We start from the raw sequence: 24,915 nt of genomic DNA, 5'->3' as shown, positions 1-24,915 counted from the left end.
AGGAAAAACAGAAGCTGGCAATCAGTAATAGAATTAAAAATGAATTAAGTAAAAGGCAATCAGTTAAATTAATGTTTTTTTCTTGATTAAATTTATAGAATTATTTATTTGCATAGGTTCTACAAGTAAGTATATGATTATAATCCCATATTTTATTTTTAGAAGTTCTAGCAGCGGCATGAGACACATTGGAGAGGGATCATTCACAGGCCAGTACCTTTTGTGCAACCAGGAAAGTAAGGCGCCGTATCCCATGCTCAACCAGGGTAGCTTTCTACAAACAAACATGTAAAACAGAAAACAGATGAGATCTCTTTTCATCTTCAATTTTACCCCATTTGGTCTTCATAAAGCTCTGATTGGGCAAGCACCCTTTTTGGATCTCTACATCTTGCCTCAGTACCTTCAACTTGCAAATAAATCTCAACCTGGCTCCGGTGGACTAGGTTTCATATACTGATCTGGACAAAACTGAAGGAGAACTTTGTAGGGAAGGATCATACGAAGTCACCTAAATTCTCTAAGGACTGATTTACATCAAGGTGAACCTTAACACAATTTCTGCTCATAAAATCACAACTGGTGGGCCTGTATTCAACTGTGAAAATTAATACTGATACAGAAGCTAAATGTAATCAGGTAGAGGGAAAAGAAGAAATTTCCATAAAACAGAAAATTCAGGTGCTACACTGTTATTTACAGATATTACCTATCATCAGATACTGCATTCCTAGAATTCAACTAAGTCCTGACCTTTTCAGTTCTTCTAAAACATTTCCCCCCTGCTTTACATGAAGGTATTTTTTTAAAAGATTCTCTTTAAAAACTGGTAAAGCAATGTTTAACAGGCTTTTAAACTTAGTGGTTATTTACATCTTCACTTGGCACAGGCAAGGAGTCAAAAGAGACCAGTGGTTTCGAGATAGACCCTTACATGAGCCTTGGGCCTTCAGATCTAAGCCTTCCTCTATACTGTACTGCTCACTTATGCCCAAAGTAGAGACAAAGAAGTAGGTTAATAAATTAAGTAAGAACATTACTCCATCAAAAACTAATGATGTATTGTATGGTGACTAACATAACATAATAAAATTAAATTAAAAAAAAATTAAGTAAGAGACATGCTTTTAAAGGTCCCTAACAAAGAGGGGCTATGTGGCAACAAAAAGAAAGGCAATTCCATCTGAATGGCCTGAGAGAATATACGAATAACACAAATAGAAAAAAATATGTGGACTTTCACAACCTACATTCAGACTTTAGTTTGATCACATCCCTTGCTATAACCTGAACCAAGAGCTATGTTCATAAGTCAATTCTTAGCTTTCATGATACTATGAATTTTTTACATCCAAATTAGCTTCCTCTTATAAATAAGCACATTCCTGAGCCATTTTCCTCTACTTCTCCATTTCCACTATGGCACTGCCTAGTAATAAAATTAACAGCATAAACAAAAGATAACTGGAAAAATTAATTTTCTAATAATAAATCCCCAGGCCAAACATGAATAAATTTTGGCTTAATAACATTTTAAAATGATCTGTACTAGCATCATACCCATTAGTGTAAATAACCAAGTATTGATACTACAATAAGAAAAAAACTATTTTAAAAGAACAGAGCCGAGTGGGGGTTGTGGTGGTTATCTGTCTTTCAGCATGCCCAGAAACAGAAACGTTTGTTGTTGTTTTTTTTTTCCAACACCAACAAAGAATTCCACTACAGCCAAGTCCTTCAAAGACAAGCATCAATAGCTGTGTTCTGGCAAGGGAAGAAAATAACTTTAATAATGCCATGATTTAAAATCAAAACTGTTATTGCTTTTAAAATTCCACAAGTGGCTGACAATAACAGCAGAGCAACAGGATTCTGATTACATTGTAATAATGCGGGTCTCACAGCAAGTCCACAGCTATTACCCAGCGATTAGGCATCAGCACCTGGAGAAACTCCATTTACACTGACTGCTTCAATCTCCTCCACAAGTCATTTACAAATATATGATCCTAATTTCTATGAGAGAAAAAAAGACATGCTGGGACTAGAAGATTATTTGGACAATTTGGATCAACCTATTTGATAGTTTAATGTGTGCTTTAAAAAAAAAAAAACTTTTTCTGAACTACTAGGAGCATGATCAAGAACTGAAAAACAAAACTAGTTATGACTTCAGGTTTTTTTTAATTGCTTTTCCTTCCTTTTTATGTTTTTCCCCCCAAAACAAGGAGGTGAAATGCCAAATATTCCTAGATAAGCACAGTACCTGATGCAGTGAATAGCTTTTCTAGGCTTAGAATGTCAGCACAGTGTACCCTTAGCCTTCCAAAAAGCCATACACAAAGATGCTGGATTTCTCTGTGTCTCGGTTTGTAAGTTCGGTAAAGGGAAAAGGCAATTTCCTATTGCCACTTAATGTTACAAATATAGTGAAAATAAGGAAACTGCTTCTTTAAATCAACGTGTGATGATAGAGAAGACTTGGTTCTGAGGGTAATAAAAAGCCTAAAGTTGAGGTCAGAACAATGAAATATAGGCAATTAATGCCTCAAAACCTGGGAAGAAATGGCCACAGATTATTTCATCAAGCAGCATAGTCAGCAGCCACACACAACATTAGATCTCTTCCAGCTGAGGTTACCTTGGTCACTGGTCTCAGGTTAATTTTAGGCAGTCACTAGTCCAGGGCAAGAAGGAAGGTAAATTTCTAAAGAAAAATTCTCAGGCATGTCCCGTACCTTCATTTCTCTGGAAATACCTTTTCCTCATGTTGGGCATTACAGTCTCCCAGTCAGTTTATGTGCTGTGAGAGTATAATGGATTAAATGCTAAGGCTCACGTGAAGCACAAAGTGACCATCTCTTCCTGAGTACCTACCATTAGCATGCTGTGAATGCCTATGGCACTAATTGTTTATAATGCGAAATTAAATTTTAAAAAACATCTACTGACTTCTTTCTTTATAATAAGCACTATGAGCTAGGTATTTTCCATTCAAAGAAAGCACATGGGTCTTGTCATTAACGGCAGATGAAGAGAGGTGCTTTGACATCTATCATGTCACAATGAAATACAACTGCATTAAATCACTAGAATCCTAAAAAAGAAAAAAAAAAGTAATATAACTGCAGATTATTTGAGCATGCCTAACCATTCCCTCCAACTAGACTATAAGCAACTTCAGGACCAAGAATGTATTATTTCCTAAAGCACCTAGATCTGAGCCCCCTAGAGCTGGCATCACAAGCCTCCCCTCCTTCCCTCCTTTCCTCCTGCTTGTTTTAAGAGCTGTCTCAAACTTTACCTTTCATGAAGACTTCTTTGAGTAGCCCTCACTAAAATGTACTTTTCTTCCTTGCATTTCTAATTGGTCAGCATACATTTATTAGCAGTAATAACACTTTTTATTTATAAAGAACTTCTATGTGAATTTTTTTCATTTGCACCTTATCACAATCCCATAGGCCTGGATTATTCAGGAATTACTCTACTGTACACGTGGGGAAAAGTTCAAGCTCAAGTAGATTAAGGCCCCTTGAGCACCTGCTGGTAGATTATATAACAGAAACCAGAATTTAAGGCATGTCACATCACGTATCGTGAGGGTGAGAGAACCATTGCTGAGTGGGAGAAAAACTTGATAAGGGGGCATTTTGGACATTTAATTTTGTGGGGGTAGGCAGAATGGAAACTGGGGGAAGAACGAGGGGAATATAGGTGGATCACAGGTAAGCCTGTTGCCGTGCCTCAGATGTGAGGCAAGAGTTTACACTAGAGTGATGGCAGTTCAGAATTAAGAAGCTGAGAAAGGGTAATAGACACTGCAAAGAAAAACCTCACAGACCTTGGTGACTGGCCAGATAGAAATAAACAAGTATAGACTGCGGGTAGAGGGGTAGATTAATGGAACAGCAAGGAAAGGAAGAAGTCAATGATTTCTGAATGACCAGGAGAGTAAAGGGTTTGGTTATTTGGGTTTGTTTTGTTTTTTTTGATGGGGGGAGGGTTGGGGGAGTCATACAGAGGTGAAGGAAAAAGATGGAAATTTAGGTTTAAAGTATGACATTTGATGTCAACAAGATATCCAAGGGACAAAAAATTGAAAGGAGGATGGAAGTGTAACTGATATTTTCAAGGGAGGCAAGGGAAGGACATGGAAGGAAACTCAGGGGAGTTTGGGCCTAGACATGTGGAGTAAAGTCACCAAAGGTAAATATTCAGCAGGTGAATGGAAGTTCAAGACAGAGCTCTGGGAAAGATTTAGGAACACAACTTACTTTCCTTAAAACATTTTGAACACTTGAGGTCTATATTTCTTGACATAAGACACTCATTATGTACTATTAAATCACTTTGGAATTTTACCCCTACAGGCAGAACTATGTAAAAGACATAGCCATTATCAGTGACAGGCTAATAAGTAGTGACTGATAAAAGGATGGGTAGGATACACCAGCAAGAAAGCAGCCACCATCTGTTTCCACCCAACCAAGGACTTACATTTTGTTGGGTAAACTCTCTGAACATAGCTGCCAGTCCGTCATCCTCAATATCACAGTCAGTCTTGATAGCCACATTCAGAATGTGAATTGGTTCATCCCTGGGGACCTGTAACTCAGGAACACAGACAAAGAAATTTAGGAAGCTGGCTAATACCGAGGCAGAGAGAAGTTACAATACTTGGTAGAATACCTGAAAAAGAGATACACTCCACAGGACATTCTGGTCTGCCCACTAGTATGAATAAGCAAATTGAAACCATTGCCCAGCATCCACAACAGAGAGTAAATTAAGTAAAACATCTAGCTTTTCAAAGATAAGGCAGTAAAGGTATTAACTAGAGGTAGCCTCAAATCCTGACTTGACATGAACTTGAAGACCACTGAATCCTCAACTTTTTGCCAATAAAGTGGGAATGAAATCATTTGCCACATTTCTTCACAGAATGTGAAGCAAAATGAGTGAAAGAAGCCATCTGAACATATTCCCACATAATATATTTCCTAACAATTTATCAAACAGTGGAAGTATCAAGCCATGGGAAAATAACCTCAGAGGGAAAAAACAGAATCATCTGTTTACTGAGAAATGAGAAGAAGGGATTTAATAAAAGGACAAAGTTTTAAACAAAATGCCTCTTACTTTCTGCTATCTAAAGTCCACAATTCCCTGAATACTACGACAGCAGCATTCTGCAAACATACAAGCCATTGCTAAGAATTACAGCTACCACGGCTCAAGTCTTTAAAACAACATTCAGAGACTCAGAGGCAGCTGCAATGGGTCTAGCTGAGCCCATGTGCTATTCTCACTACGGAGAGTAGTGAGAATCTGTATGGATACAGATTAATACAGTTTTTTTTTTAGGTTAGAATTTATATTCCATCTGCCCCCCAAAATACTTTGATGAGGCATATAAAATTAATATAAAGTAGGGTAAAAAGATGAATTCTTCCCTATAATGTTCCAAAGTCAGAAAGATAGCATATACTACAAATCCTGTGTCTAAACTAACAAAGCAGTTTCCCAAAGGGCACACTATACCTTGTCTTCATCGTACAGAGACGTGTGACCGGCCTCAGGGAACGTGGGGCTTTGGGGTGGGGAATCGCAGAAGCAGCCCATCACTTCATCAAAGATCCTGAAAAATACCAGGGGAACACCCACCATGAAAACCCAAGAGGCAGAGAACTAACGCTGCCATTGCCAGTCCGGCCCACAAGAAGCATCTATCCTACTCTGTGCGCAATAGTCAACTTAATAGAATCACCAGTGGCTGGAGGTGACATGCAAAATTTCACCAAGTGGCAGAAATTAGGAGGATAGATTGTTTAAATGTTAATAAACCATATATATTTTGTCTTTTAAAAAAAAGAATGATCTTCAGCTTTTTTTTCCCCCCACGTGTAAGCTATGAGCACCACTGTCATCATCGGTCTTAAAGTAACAGAAAGAGCCTGGGACTAGAGCAGTGACAGACCAATGTAATTACCCCTCCCCCTAGGGTAATGCATCAGTATACATCAAGAGATAGATGCTGAATGCATTTAATCAAAAGATGTATCGTCTCTGGTGGGGCTCATTCTGGTGTTGTGTTTAATTTCTCCTGACATTTCACTCATCACAGAGCAGACAGCTTCTTCTGTTAGCTCCTAAGGAAAAGATGGTTTTTGTTTGTTTCTTTTTTTCTGACCAGGCTCATATAACAAGTAGAGGCTTGCAGAGCCTGAATAAGAGGTAGAAATGGAAGAACAATACCTCTCCAAGGACATATACAGCAAAGGCTGTATCTCCTTAGCTGGCTCATGGCAATTCTTGGGGCCTTTATTTGGCAGAGATCGGAGACCCCCAAAGAGAGATGCCCGTGGCTCCCCTTGCACACAGTTCCACAGTGTCTTACCTGACAAAATCTTCGAAAGTCCGAAAAGAGACCATTCCTCCCATCCGCTGACATGGTGGAGTGAATGAGTTGTCCAACAGCACATCGCTGACACTAGCTACGTGAGTCATGCCATAGTGGTTGAGGTTGGAGGAGAAGGACATTCTAAATGGTAATTCAATCAAGTGCATTAGACAAGGAAAGCAGGAACAGGATTGGGAGAGTAACAATAGAGAAAAGAAACAGGAGAAAACTCTGAAGTAGGGTCAGGTTGCAGAGCAGATTTGGTTTTTTACCCACTGTGGATAAGACTGTCTTGATGGATTCATATGACCCCTTTCATCTGAGCTTACCCCATACCAACTATTTTTAGCACCCCAAAATTTCTCCAAATAAAAATCTAAGGATAGCTAAGAACTACATGGCAGTTTTAATACAATGAAACCATGATATGTCTAATGAATGAATAGCACACAGGGGTTAAAAACCATCCTGCATCTTCCCCTTCCCTAAAACATTCCCGCTTATAAAAGAAGCAAGCCAAGTGGGTTGTAACGAGGCAACACTTAATCTATTAGAATTCCTAAAGAAAAATGCCTTTAAGTATTCACAGATAGATATATGCTTGTACAACAACAACAAAGTCATTTGGAATGGTTTAGTAAGTCATTGTAGAAAACATTATTTCTCATACAGAAACAAGTCACAGTCTATAAAAGGAACTTTACTACGGTATTTACTTCTTCCTTTACTGGGCTGATTGGGATAGCAGTTATAAGGAATATAGCTCCTCCCTTTTTGAAAAAGAGACCTTTTTCAACTCGAAATTGCAAAATTTCCTTTTTTATATTTAAATACTTCTATACCAAAGGAAACATATCTTCAACTGAAAGCCCTTAATAAATCCCAGCAAGATGCAAAGGGGCAGAGCATGGGTCTCAAAGTATGTGTAAGCATGACAAACAGGTGCTAAATGGAGATGCTCAAAGAGAACTGAGTTGTTCAGTCTAAAAACAGAAGGGGTCTGTATATTCCTTAATGCACCTCAGCAGCATGTACTGGTAAGTCATACAGGGAAGTATTTCCAAATGCCCAGTCAGGGCAGCCTGTTAGGAAGGACCAAGTAAAGGATGCCTTCAGGACTTGCCTGACCTGCTACCGGCATACTGATCTGAATCAAGTTCAGAGCAAGGCAATGGCACCTGAATTTTGGGGAGCTGCTCAAAAATCTCCTTGAAGTGTACCACCTGCCGAACTGCAGGGGGGAGAGGCAGCAATGCAGACTTGAGGTCTGGATACAGACTGTACTCTATTCAAAGTGTAATTATAAAAGGCAATGGAATTTTTCAGGGGATGGGAGTGCTGCTCACACAGACTATAGAGACTGACACTCCAAGTTTTTATACCTTTGGCAAATGACGACTATGAGAAAGGCACTTCATCTTTTGACAGTACTAAAGAACAGAAAGGCAGAGTGGGAGAGGAAACCATTGAAACCATGAATGAAACAAACAAATGAAACACACATTAAGCAAGGCTTACACATGGTGCTCACTAGAAACTGGGATTCGGAATTATATGAACTCAGAAATGCTACCATCCTCTTTTCTAGGATCACCAAATGTATTTACTAAAGGAGCAAGTTTGTGAGGCATTATATCTTTTCTACCTGCCTGGCTTTAGACAGGAAAGATAAAAGGGTTCCAGATAGCACTTAAAGGGAACTCCCTCTGAATAAGCTAACAGGCTGTGTTTGTGGCAAACATGGGGTTAAGTGTCTTTTTCACTCACCTGGACCCCAAGGGAAACAGCCACTATTCAGTTTACCCCTCCTTTCCTTTGCTCAGGGGCTAGGACATGGCTGTCCTGGCAGGCAGGAATGAACCAAGCCCACTCTCCAAAGGCAGACACAAAGACCAAACCAAAGCACTTCCTTTTTCTCTCCCCGTCCAAATTGGACTCTAGAAGCTATAATCAGTTTTGATTACTTAATATTGAAAGGGAGAGGAACAAAATAAACATAAGCCTATAAATATTTCAATGTATAATTGATCATCTACAAAGAGCTCACCACCCACTTATTACTGCTTTGGCATTTTGTAGATTCAATTCCAATCAGAACGGCTATCCTCTCAAACTTGCATTGTGTTGCCTTGCTTGGCTCAGAAACAGGAGGAACTCAAAATACCAAAATGTGTTATATTGGCCTGGAAACTTCTTCACAGGGCTACACACATCAAAACTTAAACACACTTTTCGAATGTTAATCTCATGAGTCTGAAATAAAATTTGACTCTCACAACATTGTAACACTTTAGAGAAGCAGCTAACAAATTAATAAAGCTAACAAACTGATAAAACATGAGATCAGCTATTCCTGTGTTTACATTCTTCTAAAAGGAGAAGCAAACTTGAGAAATTAAAAATTGAAAAAAATTGTGAACAATTTGCCAGGGTAGGAGTAACCTTAAAGCCTTCTCCCCTGAAAGGCCCAAACTAGGCAGAGAACGTAGTAGAAGAAGATGTTTACAGCAAAGCTGAACATCAGGCAGACAACTCCCCTGTCATATACAGCTAGATGGGAGGGGTGGAAGGGGGGCTTCTCCATACTGAGGATTTTCAAGTGTTGCTTCTGGAACAGTAAAGAAAAGCTGAAGACATGTTTTCCAAGGAAGAATAATTTAGTATGTCTAAAGGGGAGCTCAGGAACCCCTAGCAGAAGACAGCATATTACTTGTCAAATATAGTGTTATTTTTTCCCTGATTTCACTATTCTAAGTTACAAAAGAGGTGCTTTTAATTGGAAAAGAAACTAAACATACAGTACCTGTTTAGCGTGGGGATGTTCCCTCTGTAATTAAACAACCACAGTTAGTTACTGGTAGGTTAGTGAAAGCCATAATAAAAGAATTGTCAGAGCAGATACAGACGGGTCATGAGGAGCTCCAGTCTGGGTGCTCTGGTATTCAACAGACATAATTAAGTGCTCATTACCCTTTAACCCCCAGGGTGCCTCCAAAGAGGCATGCCTCCTGACCTACCTCACCACAGCAACTGTTGATGGAAAGGGTCAGAATAGATTTACCATGGATTTTTAAAAATAGCTCTATTACAAAAAAAAAAATAACTCAGAGTAGTGATAAAACACAGCCTCATGAAAATTAATTTAAGCTTTATGGATATGGTATATTATCTTAAGCTTCAACATGAAATGTCATTCTTGACACGATTCTTACAGAATCCTCTTTCTTGCTCCTGTTTTACTGAAATTTTTGTAAGAAGTCCAGAGAACTTGATTTCACAGCCCCTCCCACCTTAATTGCTTTTCCAGGATATGAGGTGAACTCACAAAGTCTCCTCCAACGAAAAGTAGCCCGGAATCTGGATTCCCAGCTACCTTTTCTAAGCCTCTTTACCCATGCTCCTCCTCCCACAGACCAGGGAGGTGGTGAGAGGTAGTGGTGGTGCTGGAAACGAGTGTACTCCGCCTATGGGAGCTTAAAAAAAACCTGAAAATCATATAGGAATGTAATGATAAATGATTCAATGACTAGAGTGATATCCTTTCTTAAAATTAAGTAATTTATACTTTTTAAAACTAAACGACCTTAGGGTAATAATGACTTTTTAAGATTATTGCAAGTTCAAAAACTCTAGGCCTGTCATAAATAAAACCGTACCTAAATTTGGCCAGCCCTAGGGTTTCCTGACCAAGAATGTGCCCATATCATGAAAGAAAGATTAGGGTAAGAATGGAAACTGCAAAGCAAGTCTCCTGCATTCTCTTTGGTCTTTGCCACCAAGGCTTTCCCTCCCCCGTCCTTAATTTGACATAAGTCATTTCCTCAACTGAAAAAAACAAACAAACAAAAAAACCAACCCACAAACCTTACTTTCAATGTTAAAAGGGCAAAGTTATACTTACCACCCACAATTTAGGAGTACTATAAGGGCATTGATTGGTTGATATCTTAACCTTCTAACATTCTTTTATCAGCATTTAATCATTGTTGGGGTTTTCTGGCACACACAGAACTTAATGGGCAGAACATAGTGGGTGGTGCTGATGATATGTGGGAAGGAGGAGAGAGGGAGGAAAATGATGCACTTTCCATGGCAGTGAAAGGAGCAGAATAGACTGAGCTGGCCATATAAATAAAAAGCTGTGACATATCACTGCACACAAACTGTATACCTCGTGTGATTTGTGAGTAGCAATGCTCTCTGCATCAAACCTGTATCACAGAGCAAATTCATACGGCAGCAAGAGCAACCTCGGAGTGCAAAAACCTGCACCTTTGCAATTTGGATTCTTTGAGCCTCTCGTTCACGGGAATGGGTTTCATTTAATAAGAGTTCCTTAGTCACAATGCACAGTGGCCATCCTCAACAAACAAAAAGTATGCACAGGTTCTAGGGCAGAGGGAGTTGTAGCTAAGCAGAAAACTAACAGTAAATGCTAATGAGAATATAGGAAAGTCTTCCTTTCAAGATACCGAGGATTCTAAAGAAAACACCCACACAGCCTCCTACCATGAACCTCAGTTCAGAGAGAAGAATCCTACAACCAAAGCAATCTCAGGCTCCATTCATTCAGGTTTCTGGAATTTGGAAACCAGTATAATCTCTCTCAACTGATAACCAATTTCTTAAATGAGTAAAGTGGTGCCACTGTTTCTGTAGCTGCACTATAATCCCTTCTGGAGTCTTCACAGGACGAGGGCCAAGTTTTCAGCAAAGAAGGGCCCAGATTGAATGAAAAGAACATCCCCAACAAAAAGCCGGCACTTCTTCATCAGCAATTGTCAAAGCTCTCCTAGGGAGCCCCCTGCTGCTGTGTTATAGGAACCTGTACCATCTACACAGCATGGGGTAAGAAGAAAAACTCCCAGCATCTCCAGTGTTTAACAGAATGGCCCCAAATCATTCATGGAAGAAGTAAGTTTAGATGCAGCTTATCCTCTTGGGCACAATAAGAATCTGTGGGGCTGCACAGGAGATGAGCAGGGAAAGAAGGATTAACTCTATCACCATCTAAATACTTAACCATGTCCACAATGATCATCTGTATATTTTGTTGCCCTAGACAGGGGCTCTTTGTTCAATTTAAGAATATGACCAGTGTGAGGGGCGCCTGGGTGGCTCAGTCGTTAAGCGTCTGCCTTCGGCTCAGGTCATGATCCCAGGGTCCTGGGATCGAGCCCCACATCAGGCTCCCTGCTCCGCGGGAAGCCTGCTTCTCCCTCTCCCACTCCCCCTGCTTGTGTTCCCTCTCTTGCTGTGTCTCTCTCTGTCAAATAAATAAATAAAATCTTAAAAAAAAAAAAAAAGAAGAATATGACCAGTGTGGGATATACTGCACACACTTGTGACACACTAGAAAGCTAGATCCATGGTCTGCATAAAGATGAACAACCAAAGAAGAAACTGTATAGCATCTAATATTCCATTTATAGAGCTTTTAATAAAATCAAATCTACCAACATTTCACTGCATACTCATCATGTAAAAATAGTCAAACTACTCAATCTCTGATAAGGCAGTCAGCTGCATTTTCAAATACATACATGGGATATAAATTCACTTCTCATTAGACATTTGCTGTTTAAACTATTGGAAGCACTTAATGAATCTTTATTCACAGTGTTTTGATAAATACTGGAAGCATTTTCCTCCCAGCAGATTAGCTCCATTTTACAGATGTGATAACTGAGAAAGCAAAGGGAATGTTTTCCAAGGACACTGCTCACTACAGTGTCATAAACCAGATTCTAGACCTAGCATTTTCTCATCTCTGTGCCTGAGGCTAGCATTCCACATCAATACAGACTAAATTTAAAGAAGGACAAGAGAAATCCTTTGCATTCTGAGGTTCTTGGCATTAAGTCACCTCTGATTTTATTGATCTGCCTGCACAGAATGGCTGGAGACCTGCTTCAATATGAATGCAAAGTCAGAGTTGCTGCATGCTAGCTGAACCCTCTTTATTTAAGGAACACTGACTTCTCTGGCAGTCACAAGTTCTCTCAGCCTTTTACCATCCCTTCCAGCTGAATTTCATTTTGCTTGATTCTAGCTGGCCCTACATAAATCTTTTATCATATAAAAATGCTCCTGATTCTTTCGCCGTCTAACTTGGAAAAAAAAAAAAAAGACCCTATATGAAAATGATGGGGATGCATGCAAACAAGCAGTGGTTACATCAAGCTGTGACTGAAAGCCAGTATAGGGCAAATCTTTTGAAATAAGGCAGCAAAGCAGAATCAGAAGAGGTCGGCTGACTAACCTACTAGCAGTCGCTAACAGCACTACCATAGGAGAAAGAGCAATTTGGCTGGCTGTGACCAGTGGTGGTCTCCTTGTGTGACTATATTTCTGCAGGAGAATCCAAATCAAGAGCTGTAAAACACATGTGAACCATGTATTTCTATTGGCATTTCCCCCACCACGTCCTTGCAGTTCAGATGCCCCAATTCTACTGTAGAGCTTTCGTTTACAATAAAATGATCATTGCTTCATTCATTTGCAGCTCTTTCACAGCCCCTTCTTTGCTCTGCTGGAAGGTTTTGCTCTTTTTGAAACAAGTATGCCAACAGAGCTACAGCATATTAGTGTTGCCTGCTGTATAATTAGCTACAAACCCACAGCACAAAACTACAGGGATTTACAGGTGCTCTGGATTCTGCTTTTCCTTCCCTCTGGAATCAGCTAGTCTTCTTTGACAAGAAGGGACCTTGGGCTACCCTAATGATATATTGAGAGTTTTAAACCCGGCTCTCCAATCTTACAAGTCACGAGTGCCAAAATAACACAGCAGAGACTAGAAGCTGAGCCATGGATACACGAAAGCACTTTGGTAAGCACTTAAACCTGCTGAGAATCTTCTCTTCTGCCAGATGCTTGCATCTTATCAGCAGACTACCCTGAATGAAGCAAGCAAGCACTGTAGGATTTTATTTATTTATAGCTCATTCTGGCCTGCTAACTACAACCAAGTGTTCCCACTGCTAAAAAATGCTACAAGTTGGATGACTTTTGAGTGTCTCAGTACGATCCAAAGAACGCTCTAATCTCTGGGTGTCAGAGATTATCAGAATTCTCAAGAATGGCAGCAGGCTGCTCTTTAGTCATATGAAAGGCTTCTGATTTCTAAACTTCCTCAAAACCTTCCTCATAAGAAGAAGGTCCACAGGCCACCCACCAACAGCTAAACACTGAAGGTGCCAAGGAGCCTAAACTCAGTCATGACCAAAACATGTGCCGTCAGGGGAAAACACAGCCAACCTCTTCTGGATGTGACACATGTGAAACAGAAAGTGCTTGAATTAAAACATTTTAACATAGAAGGCCAAGTTCGTAAGAAGCAAACAGCAGAGAAGATGCAATGCAACTTGACTTAACTGAAGCATGGATTTCCATCTAAGAAATAGGTGGAAATAAACACCAACAGGTCCTCACCCATTATATACGTATAGAAACATACAACAAAATATACTTCTATCTCCCGCATCAATTTTGATGCTTTTTATTTGAATCACAGATTAAAAGTTAAAAAAAAAAAACAAACTGTTTACTAATGTGTGTTGCTTATGAAAATCATTTGGAGTTTTAAATTTCACACTCCCAGATTATCATAATATGCACAGCCAGAGTTTATGGGATAATATTTTACATATGTTTTATGAATATAGCTATATTTAAAAGATCAAATACATAGACTGACTAAAGAACTTACTTGTTTTCAGATTATTCTGAGTTACTTAAATGTGTTCAAAGCCAAGTGAAATCCTAAATGTCAAATGATTCCATGAGTTGCCAAAAATAAAGACATTCAGAATGATGCTTTAGTTTATTCTCCATCACCAGCACCAGAGAGTGATCAACTAGGGTTCTGGGATGGGGAAAAAAGACGAACACACACACACACACATCCCTGGGGCTCTAAGCCCTGAGCCTCGCTGGAGGAAGGAAGAGGAAAAGGCACACTGAATGATCTAGTCTGAGCTCAAGGATCAATCCATGCAAAATACTGGTTGAATTCACTAAACAGCTGGGCTGATGAAATCTTAGACAAGAGAAATAAATCCTAAAAGTCTGGATAATAAAAAAATGTTCTTTAGTGCAGATCAGCTGTCCTAACTATTCTTATACCAAGAAAATGACTGAAAAAAACTCACTCACTACTTTAAAAACAATTGCTAACTGGTTACAAAGCATGTTTAAAAAAAAAACCGGGGTGCCTGGGTGGATCAGTTGTTAAGCGTCTGCCTTCGGCTCAGGTCATGATCCCAGGGTCCAGGGATTGAGGCCCGCATCAGGTTCCCTGCTTAGCGGGAAGCCTGCTTCTCCCTCTCCCACTCCCTCTGCTTGTGTTTCCTCCCTCACTGTCTCTCTGTCAAATAAATAAATAAAATCTTAAAAAAAAAAAAAAGTATTTGAAAATGTCAAGCAATACAAAGTCCCGTGATGCATTTAAACAAAAATAAAAAAGCACCAAACATGGCCACATACTAACTGCCCAAGTGTGCCCCCAAAAGGGTGTCTTCTCCCTTCTTGGAGCTGCTTCACTCATTTGCAATGGAATTTGCTTGTGTTTTGCCTACTTCTCTAAAAATCAAAACATGTCCCAATGGGATGGGTCTTCAAGTCAAACAGTATCTAAGGCATTTTTCAGAAAAAATGCTCTTACTGTCGTCAGTTTGCAGAGAGCTATGTTTCATCCCAACCCACAAGGGCTAAATCATTAGTCAAAAATAAACTGCAGGAATGGAATTCCACCAGGTGACCCCATACACAACAAGAGACTGTAGTCTTGCTTTGATAACACTTAGAAAGATACTCACTTCTAAGGATTTCTGGACAAATTTAGTCTACTTCAAATGAATGCCTAACTAGGAATGTGAAAACCAAGCACCAGGAAAGAAAATGTAAAAAATTGGTTTAAGAATGTATCTGTTTTCGGGGCGCCTGGGTGGCTCAGTTCGTTAAGCGACTGCCTTCGGCTCAGGTCATGATCCTGGAGTCCCTGGATCGAGTCCCGCATCGGGCTCCCTGCTCGGCAGGGAGTCTGCTTCTTCCTCTGACCCTAACCCCTCTCATGTGCTCTCTCTCATTCTCTCTCTCAAATAAATAAATAAAATCTTAAAAAAAAAAATGTATCTGTTTTCTCCCCCAAGAATTTTTGGTTTGTTAACCCCAACTGGGAAAAATATTGTAAAATTCTGTTTTGCATTGATAAGTAAAATATGTATATTCATATGCTTGCTCTCTGTTCTCACTGAGTAATTTTTAAAGCATGCATAAAATATTGTAGTAGAATACCTATAGTATCAGGTGTGGATAATTCCTGTAACTATTAAGAACAAGAAACATAAGAGGTTTTTGTTTTGTTTTCTTTTTTTAAATCCATCCCAGGGGCACTACCATTAACATAAAATAAAAAGAGGGCTCAGTGTGATTGTCCTAATTAATTTTTGGTCTAGAGTTGAGCTGTCTATGTGGCTATGAAGTGCTTGAAATATGGCTAATCTGTATAGAGAAATGTTATATGTATAAAATACACTAAATTTCAAAGACTGAGTATGAAGAATAAAGTATCTCAATTTTTTACTACATATTTAAATGGTATCTTGGATATGATGGGTTAAAGAAAATGTTGTTAAAGGTAATTTTATGTTTCTTTTTTTAAAGATTTTTAAAATTTGTCTATTTGATAGAGAGAGAGAGAGAGAGAGAGAGAGAGGAAACACAGCAGGGGGAGTGGGAGAGGGAGAAGCAGGCTTCCCGCTGAGCAAGGAGCCCGACCCGGGACTCGATCCCTGGATGCTGAGATCACGACCTGAGCCGAAGGCAGACACTTAACCGACTGACCCAGGCACCCCTTATCCATTTCTTCTTCCCTTTTAAATGGGGCCAACAAAAACCAGAATTTAACATCCGTGGCTTTGCATTGTATTTCTATTGGACACTGCTGATCTAGTAGCAATGATCCTTAACTGCAGGTGCTCATCACAATTTTCAAAGAGTGGTCTCCTGGAGTTTGGTTTAAAATAAATTAGAATCTTGGGGCACCCGGGTGGCTCAGTTGGTTGGGCGACTGCCTTTGGCTCAGGTCATGATCCTGAAGTCCCGGGATTGAGTCCCGCATCGGGCTCCCTGCTTGGCAGGGAGTCTGCTTCTCCCTCTGACCATCCCTCTTCTCACGCTCTCTCTATCTCATTCTCTCTCTCAAATAAATAAATAAAATCTTAAAAAAAAAAAAATTAGAATCTTGGTAGTCAGTATTTTAAAAATATTTCCAAAATAATTCTGAGAATCATTAGTCTAGAGGTTAGTGGACATAATTGTGTCCTTGAGTCTTAGGAGATTGGGAGTGGAATAGACACTGATAGATCATCTCCTGTAACTTACTTCTGTAGAATAAAAACCAGTATGCGCATTGCCTGCTTGTTCAAAACAATAATAGGAAAGAACAATAGTACCAGAGGTGGGGAAAAAAGTTGGAACTTGCCTCAAAACTAGTTAAAATTAAGAGACCCTTGGGCACCTGTGTGGCTCAGTTGGTTGAGTGTCCTACTCTTGGTTTCGGCTGGGGTCATGATCTCAGGATTGTGGGATCAAGCCCCACGTCAGGCTCTGTGCTGAGCACAGAGTCTGCTTGAGATCCTCTCTCCTTCTGCCCCTCCCCCAGCTTGTGGGCACTCTAAAATAAAAATAAATAAAATCTTTAAAATTAAGAGACCCTAGAATTCTTTTATAAGATGAGTTGGCCTATAAAGAATTTGACAGGCCTTTGTCCCTGCTTCCTGGGAGAGAGATTCTAAATTCCTGTAATTTCTCAAAAGAAACAGAAGTATCTTCATTATTCACATGCCTCTTGGATTACACCTCAGTTTATGCTAAGAGATGAGATAACTCAGCAGAGGGTTTTCCACTAGAAAAACCATCCATGTGGTTAGAGGGTAGGGGGCTTTGAGCCAGCTAGACCTCTGGGGAAGGGAGAGGGATTAGAGATTGAGTTTAACGTGATCTGTGATTCGATCAATCATGCCACTGTAATGAAAGCCTGATAAAAACTCTGGACACTGAACTTTAATAGAATTTTGTGCCTGGTGAACATACTGATATGCTATGAGGATGAGTACCTGATTCCAAAGGGAAAGAACAGGAAAGCACCCACCCAGACTTTACTCCAAGGGTCTCTTCGTTTGGCTGGTTCTGATCTGTGTCCTTTATGATAAAACTGTGTTCATAAGTATAGTGCTTTCTGATTTCTGTAAGTTGTTCTAGTGGCTTACTAAACTGGATGGGGTCATGGGAAACCCCAAATTTGTAGCCAGTTGGTCAGGAGTATAGGTGGCTTGGGAACCCCACTTGTGGCCCCATCTGAAGTAGGGACAGTTTTATGAAGGATCGAGCCCTTAACTTGTGTTATCTGATCCAACTCAGGTGGTTAGCGTCAGAATTGAATTGGCAGCACACCAGTTGGTGTCAGAATGAAGTCATAACTTCAAATTGTAACAAAAACATTTGTAAGAAAATATAAAATCTTAAAAAAACTAAATTCAAGTAGCAAATCTATAATTCAGTGAAAAAGCCACACTCTATAATTGGATATATCATTCGGTGATTAAATCTGATAGCATCTTACATTCCTAAGCTAACAAAAGGACTTTAGATCTAAAAAAGCATTAAAGCAATTTTAACATTTTTCTGGTTTTCACAAGGATTATTTTACCTATCCTCCTTCACTTGTCCTCATCTTCACCTTTATATCTACAGTACTAGTACTACTGTTAATACTACTAACAATAATCTAGCAGTTTACAACTTCATATACATACAACCACGGAAGACTGGAGAGAGAAAACAGGATCACAGTTCTGTTCAAGTCTGGTCTTTATCCACAGGGATGTGTATACTTCAGATGCTGCGAGGGACAAGCATCCAAGTTTTGAAGCCATACCAGGAATAACCAAGACTCATATCCTTGAGATGGAAAGGTGAGTAAGATTTCTTAAGAAACAGTTAAGAAGCATTTCTCTCATTTTCCAGTCGACTTTCCTTCACCAAACTGGACACGTAGCCTCAAATAAAAAGTAGGACAGGGAGAGCAATTCAGAAAGACAAGGGGAGCAATGAGGAGGGAAGGAAATCAGAAGCAGCTCTGCAGCATGACTACAAATCACTGCCCACAGGGAAGAGGTAGTAGAAAGCAGGAAGAAAAGGAGAATGTCCTGAGAATTACAAAGAGCATTAAGTATAGCATGTAGTTCTCTACAATTATTCAAGGAATGCAGGAGAAGAAAGACGACGGAGCGCTGAGCCCATGTGTGCCGTGAGTACTCTGCCGCTCGCTGAAGGACAACCATTCGTTTCTAGAAAATGAGATTCTGAAATCCATGGAGGCAAAAATGTACCGAGAGATGCTTGCTAAATCAAGGATATATGCTTTTCTCTGCCAGCCATAAGGTATTTTTGAGGTAGAGATGTGAAAGGATCTTCTGAGACAAAGAAGAGAAGTACTTTTTCTGAAGATGCCTCTGCTCATCTGCTGGCCTCTGCTGGATCAACAGTGGCATCCAGTGGCCAAAAGTCTCAACACAGACTTCTTTGTCTCTAGGAATGGTTTCTATTGCTTTGGGTGAAGTAGCAATTCAGAACAAAACCATTTCTGTTGTCTATAACTAAGGATCCCCGAAGACACAGTACTTTGTAATACGAAGTGAAGAACCAAAGCCCATAAAGAAGAAATGGAGGGGGGCAGCTTATGATTGGCTGTGGTATTTATATTTCCTGTGGTATTACTAAAAAGAATGAAAATACAGGAGGGGATGAACATATATATGTGTGGGTGGGATTCCTCAGTTTTCACTGCCTCAGAATACTTTAAAAATAAATCAGTGTACAAGATAAAGTAGTTTCATCTTAAAACCAAAGCAATACTAAAATAAATTTCTGTATGTACATTTTACTTCTTAAACGGCTTAGGAAAGGAAAAATAATGGAATTAGCATGGCTTAATTATATAGTTTAGTTGAATTTCAGTTTGCTTCTGAACTGTGATTTTTAAAACCTGATTTAAGTTTCAATTAACCTATAACAAATATATAGAAAAGAAAAGCATTCCAGCCAACTTCTTTTCTTTTCTTTTTTTTAGGTAGGCTCCAGCTCAGGGCTTGAATTCATGACCTTGAGATCAAGACCTGAACTGAGATCGAGTCAGATGCTTAGGGGCGCCTGGGTGGCTCAGTCGTTAAGCGTCTGCCTTCGGCTCAGGTCATGATGCTAGGGTCCCAGGATCGAGCCCTGCATCAGGCTCCCTGCTCAGCAGAAAGCCCGCTTCTCCCTCTCCCACGCCCCCTGCTTATGTTCCCTCTCTCGATGTCTCCCTCTGTCAAATAAATAAATAAAATCTTAAAAAAAAAAAAAAGTCAGATGCTTAACTAACCAAGCCACCCAGGCACCCCCACCCAAGATATTTTCATGTTCCAACTGTTTGACTTAAACTGCTAAAAAAAGTGATTTTTCTAGCAAAGTTCCAGCAAATAAAATGCCAGTAAATTCTGACCTGAAAAAAGAAAAGAACTATGTTTTCCTCAATGACATAATACAAGGAAACATGAATGATGGAGTAATCCTCAAATTTTTATTTTTTATTTTTTTTAAGATTTTATTTATTTGAGAGAGACATAGAGCACACAATGCACGAGCACAAGTGGTGGGGAGGGGCAGAGGGAGAAGCAGACTCCCTGCTGAGCAGGGAGCCTAAGGTGGGGCTCGATCCCAGGACCCTGAGGTCATGACCTGAGCCAAAGGCAGCTGCTCAACCAACTGAGCCACCCAGGCAACCCTCAAATTTTTATCTTAAGTAGACTCAAAGATTAAAAAAAAAAAAGTAGGTACCAAGAGGCTCTTCTCTCATGATTTAAATGTGTTCATTTTCTGCTCTATGTTTCTAGCCAAAACCAAAAATGCATGGAATTGTCACATACATTACTCCTCTTAACTCTCCTGATACATCTCTGGCTGGCTCAGAAGCATGTCCCAGTTCAAACTCACCTGTTTGGATGAGATGTGGGCAGCATGAACTGGAATTCCACCACACAGGTGTTGTCCTTAAGCTGGCGATGTTGTACACTGTTAAGTTCATAGGCAATATAAGCCCTTCGAACATAAACCTGGTCAAAAAGTAATCCTCAGTAAATACACTTCGAAAACAAAAACTAAGAAATGCTTAGTCCAGGAAAAGGATACTCCTGAGAAGAGGTATGCAATGTAGAAGAAGGCTCTGAACATAAATAACTTGCTTCAATTAATAAAGCTAAAGTCTTAAAACTATACCCGTGACTATAAATGGAAATAAAACTGCCCTGCCTCTGCTGGATACCTCTGGCTGGGCCATAAACCTTTCACACTAACCCAAACTCAGGAGAAGGTTTGATCATTAGTAAAAGCGAGCATATAGAATCACAACTACTAACTCATTGCGCACAATCATCCCAACAGAAGATAAAAGCAAGCAGCGAGAAAAATGAGAGGTACTGGTTCTGAGCCACCTGCGGAATGAAGGCAGAAGACAGAGACACTTCAACTCTTTCACTATCCTTTATCTTTGTTTTCCCACTGCCCTGAATTATTTTAGATTACTCATATCCCCCAAACCGTAGGCAAGAGCAGTAAGACATAATGTGACATAGTATCTCACACGTACTAACTTGACTCAAGAGTTAAAAGAAACAGCAACAGGCTCCATCTCAGCAAAAACCATCAGTCTGACCTTGTGCACTTCGCAGCCAATTTGCCACGCACAGAAAATGCTACGTGGGATTCTATCATCATGTGAGGTATATAAGATTTCTCATTAAATGACATGAAAGCACTCTAAGATACTTAGATATTTTTAAAATTTGGTATTTACTGAGTACGATACATTATATTCTACCCACAGAATACAAATAAAAAGTAAGCCAAAGGAGCCTGCAACAGATTGTAGTGATGTTGTGTTAAATAAAGTCATCTAAAACACTCCTTTTCTTCATCTTCACAAAACATCTACTTGGCAATTTTACAGCAGTATTCAGGGCCTGCAATTTTTGTGCTTAATGAGGTAGAGTGCTGTAGTGGAAACAGGAAAGTCTTTGAGTCAGACTGACCTGGGTTCAAATGCAAACCCTTCAGCTTATAATCTACGTAAATGTGGCCAAGTCACAAACTCAGAGTCTAACTTTCTTTTTACTTCATGAAGTAATGGTAGGGTTAAATGAGAAAAAGCGTGAAGCACCTAAAACACAGTTCATTAAATGTTATTATTACTTTCTTTCTCATGACAAAATATTTCAAAAGGTGACCTTGTGCACTTCGCAGCCAATTTGCCACGCACAGAAAATGCTACGTGGGATTCTATCATCATGTGAAGTATATAAGATTTCTCATTAAATGACATGAAAGCACTCTAAGATACTTAGATATTTTTAAAATTTGGTATTTACTGAGTACAATACATTATATTCTACCCACAGAATACAAATAAAAAGTAAGCCAAAGGAGCCTGCAACAGATTATAGTGATGCTGTGTTAAATAAAGTGCACAAGGTGCACAGCACAAGGTGCTGCCTGAAAATTCAGAAGATAACTAAAATCCATTTTATTTGGCCCAAATCACAAAATGGTACATGTTCTGGTCAGCCATGTTTTTTTATTTATTGTTTTATAGGGAATTTTGATTTATTATGAAATGAGAGAATTCAAATATCTGGAAAGTAGAGACTATTGAAAAATGCTGGCAGCTATTTTCCCGTGATTGGAGCCCAGAAGTGGTGATTAGTTCAGCTGAAACACTTGAGTAAAGCAAGTCTTTGTTTCAGGGGAAAAGAAGACTGTAAAGCACCAACCTTAAGGCCAAATAAAAAGGACTGATACAGTAGCCAAGTGGACAGAAGAAATCAGCTAGAAACCAAGAAAAAGGTCACATCGTGTTGCTATGAAAGCTCACCTCCAGAGCTGCCATCCTCACTACCTGGTTGCTGTGATAGAAGAAGTTTGGGAGGACGTCAAAAATAGATGTTTCAGACAAGATGAGTTTCTGGAAGGCACAGAGACAAGCTTGAACCACTACATCCAAAAGAGACCGATTTCAGTGCACAATATTTAGCATTCTGAAGCACTCAGTAACCCAAGAATTCTGTCTACAGATGTCATGTATGAACTTACCTTCTTTGTGCCTCAGCTTCCTTAGCTACAAAATGGGGAAAATAATGATACCTATCCTCATGGGTCTGTTGGCTTTTTTAAGAAAATGTAAAATTCTTAAAAGTAATACACTAACAACACATTATTAATGACCATATTAATATCCTTCCTGACATATATCTGTACTCAACCTCTCAAATATTGTCTCAACCCTCCACTACAGTAAACCACAGATTTGGACCCCAGTTGAAACCCTCTATTTCAACTATGAACCAAGTAAACAAAAACATCCTTTCCTCCTCTCTATGTTCTCCAGAAGAAAATCTGACAGAAAGCCTGAAGACTCCCTTGGCTAGACAGAACAGTATTACTCTTATTTACAGGTAGAAAAATAGAATGTCATTCCTGAGAAAACGATGTTGTCAAAAAAGTGATAGTCAAGGTCCTTCCAATTAGTAGTAAAATTAGCCAATACTCTTCTATAAAAGTGGCTCTGTATAAAGCTTACTAGTAAGCATTATCATAAAATGAAACTTAAATGACTTAAGTAGTTTTGTCTCTAGAAGACTAACAACTACCTATTTACACATCTGACTCAAATACCAGACATCAACCAGTGTGACCACTTAATTCTAGGCCAGAATACTTTCTGGATAAAAAACACAAGAGGTAAAGACTTCAACAGAACACGTCTAACAAGGCAGGCCTATCTGATTTTTAAGTTCAACTACAAAACAGCAGTTTTATGAAAAAAATATCGTAAGTATACAACATTTTATAAAGTCAAGGCATGAAATTTCACTACCACAGAAAATCAAAATAGACCGATTAATTAAATCATGCTTGGGAATAAAGGGGACAACTTTATAGTTTTACTGTTTCTACCACAGTGGTAGAAAAGGACCACATGTATACCTGCAGGTTCTCAATGCAAAACTGATGTCCGTACATGTCAATTGCTGAAAGGAAGATGGACTCTACTTGGTTATGGCGAAGCTCGTATGATGGCAAATGGGAGGCAATAAGAACCTAGAGTGAGAGCAAAATAAGAGGCATAAGTTCCTGAGGGAGTGATTATTCTAGCCTCCTATTAGGCAGCTCTGATACAAAAGCAATAAATATAAATCTGTAAGTGCAGGCATCAAAGATAAAACAGAGACCAAGTGGAACAACTTCTAGGTCCTGGAACATAAAGCCAGTGCCACCAAATACTGCATCTCGGTTGACTCTCACCATGATTTGCGTTGTGGGCAATTTCCCATGGGGGGATCAGGGGAGGGAGAGAAAACAGCTTCAATCAAGTTCCCTCAGTGCATATGATTTACCATTGCAAAGCTGCTAGTCCTGGGGACTGCGTGACTAGCTGTTAATTAGGAATCAGGTCTGGCAGGGAGCAGCTGTGGGTAAGGTGGAGGCAACAGAGCTAGGCTTTTGCAACTCTGAAGTAGAAAGAAGGACTAGGAAAAGCTGCTCTGACCGCCCCAGGTACTTGGTATCAAGAAGGTGTCGGGATGTAACACCAATGCATTTGAGGAGCAGCGTCACAAACACACAGGGACACAGTGGGACCTGAATAGTCTCAGCAGGTCACTGAGAGGTTCAGTAACTTTGAGTAGCTCAGTGACATGGATACAATTGTGGAGAAAGCAGAAGGTCACTGAACAGCTTCAAATGCTGCTTCCTTGTCAATGCCCATGCACTGAAACAGGGAGCACCACTTCTTGGCTTCCCTGCTGAAACCTTTTGGAATGGAAATGAAGACTACAGGGTGAAACTAACCAGAGTTCTCCAGGGTTGTTCTGATTGCTAGCACCTCAGATTCATTGCATTATCTTTCTGCTTTCCACACTTGATTTTTTCCTACACACTTAAAAAAGTTTTCACGTGCTTCTAAGCTCCCTTTGGGAAGTGAAAAATATTGAGTTTATTGCCATCCCTTAGCTTCCTTTCCTCCACGTGATCCTGGTTTACCATTGCAAGGCTCCTAGAAAGGTAGGAAATGGTAACAAAATTTTATAAGGGGGAAAAAGAATTCTATTTTAAAGAGACTCAATGTGAATGTTTTCCTTTCTCTTTAAAAAACATACTACATGAAAACATTTGTTCTGAGGGCAAAGAGAAGACATAAAGTAGAAAATTGCACAATCTTTGTCAGGCGACTGAGTAAAAGCTCACTGTTTCTTTTTTTTTTTTTTTTTTAAGATTATTTATTTATTTATTTATTTATTAGAGAGTGCGCAGGAGAGAAACAGCATGAGAGGGGAGTGGGTCAGAGGGAGAAGCAGGCTCCCCGCCGAGCCAGGAGCCCGATGTGGGACTCGATCCCAGGACCCCGGGATCACGAC

General features: G+C 39.6%; 1 protein-coding gene across 20 annotated transcripts in view; it reads right to left on the bottom strand.

Moving 5' to 3' along the window:
* The window catches only part of ACACA (acetyl-CoA carboxylase alpha), a 283,601-nt gene that overhangs the window by 113,499 nt on the left and 145,187 nt on the right, over positions 1-24,915 (bottom strand). For 18 of the 20 annotated variants that reach the window (XM_064582783.1, XM_064582786.1, XM_064582785.1 and 15 more), the window contains 8 exons: positions 23,486-23,599; positions 22,374-22,463; positions 20,441-20,559; positions 9,207-9,230; positions 6,401-6,544; positions 5,545-5,641; positions 4,501-4,608; positions 218-274 (listed from right to left, as the gene is read on the bottom strand). In XM_064582783.1, coding sequence (XP_064438853.1) covers positions 218-274; positions 4,501-4,608; positions 5,545-5,641; positions 6,401-6,544; positions 9,207-9,230; positions 20,441-20,559; positions 22,374-22,463; positions 23,486-23,599 — 753 coding nt within the window. The remainder of the gene's footprint in view (positions 1-217; positions 275-4,500; positions 4,609-5,544; positions 5,642-6,400; positions 6,545-9,206; positions 9,231-20,440; positions 20,560-22,373; positions 22,464-23,485; positions 23,600-24,915) is intronic. The other 2 variants (XM_064582781.1, XM_064582779.1) reach the window with 1 other exon arrangement.

This window comes from Mirounga angustirostris, unplaced genomic scaffold, assembly GCF_029215605.1.
Source record: "Mirounga angustirostris isolate CCGP_5_RB_7025 unplaced genomic scaffold, mMirAng1.0.hap1 SCAF_17, whole genome shotgun sequence".
Lineage (NCBI taxonomy): Eukaryota > Metazoa > Chordata > Mammalia > Carnivora > Phocidae > Mirounga > Mirounga angustirostris.
Note: the sequence above shows the minus strand (reverse complement) of the source record. Positions and strands in the feature narration are given on the sequence as shown.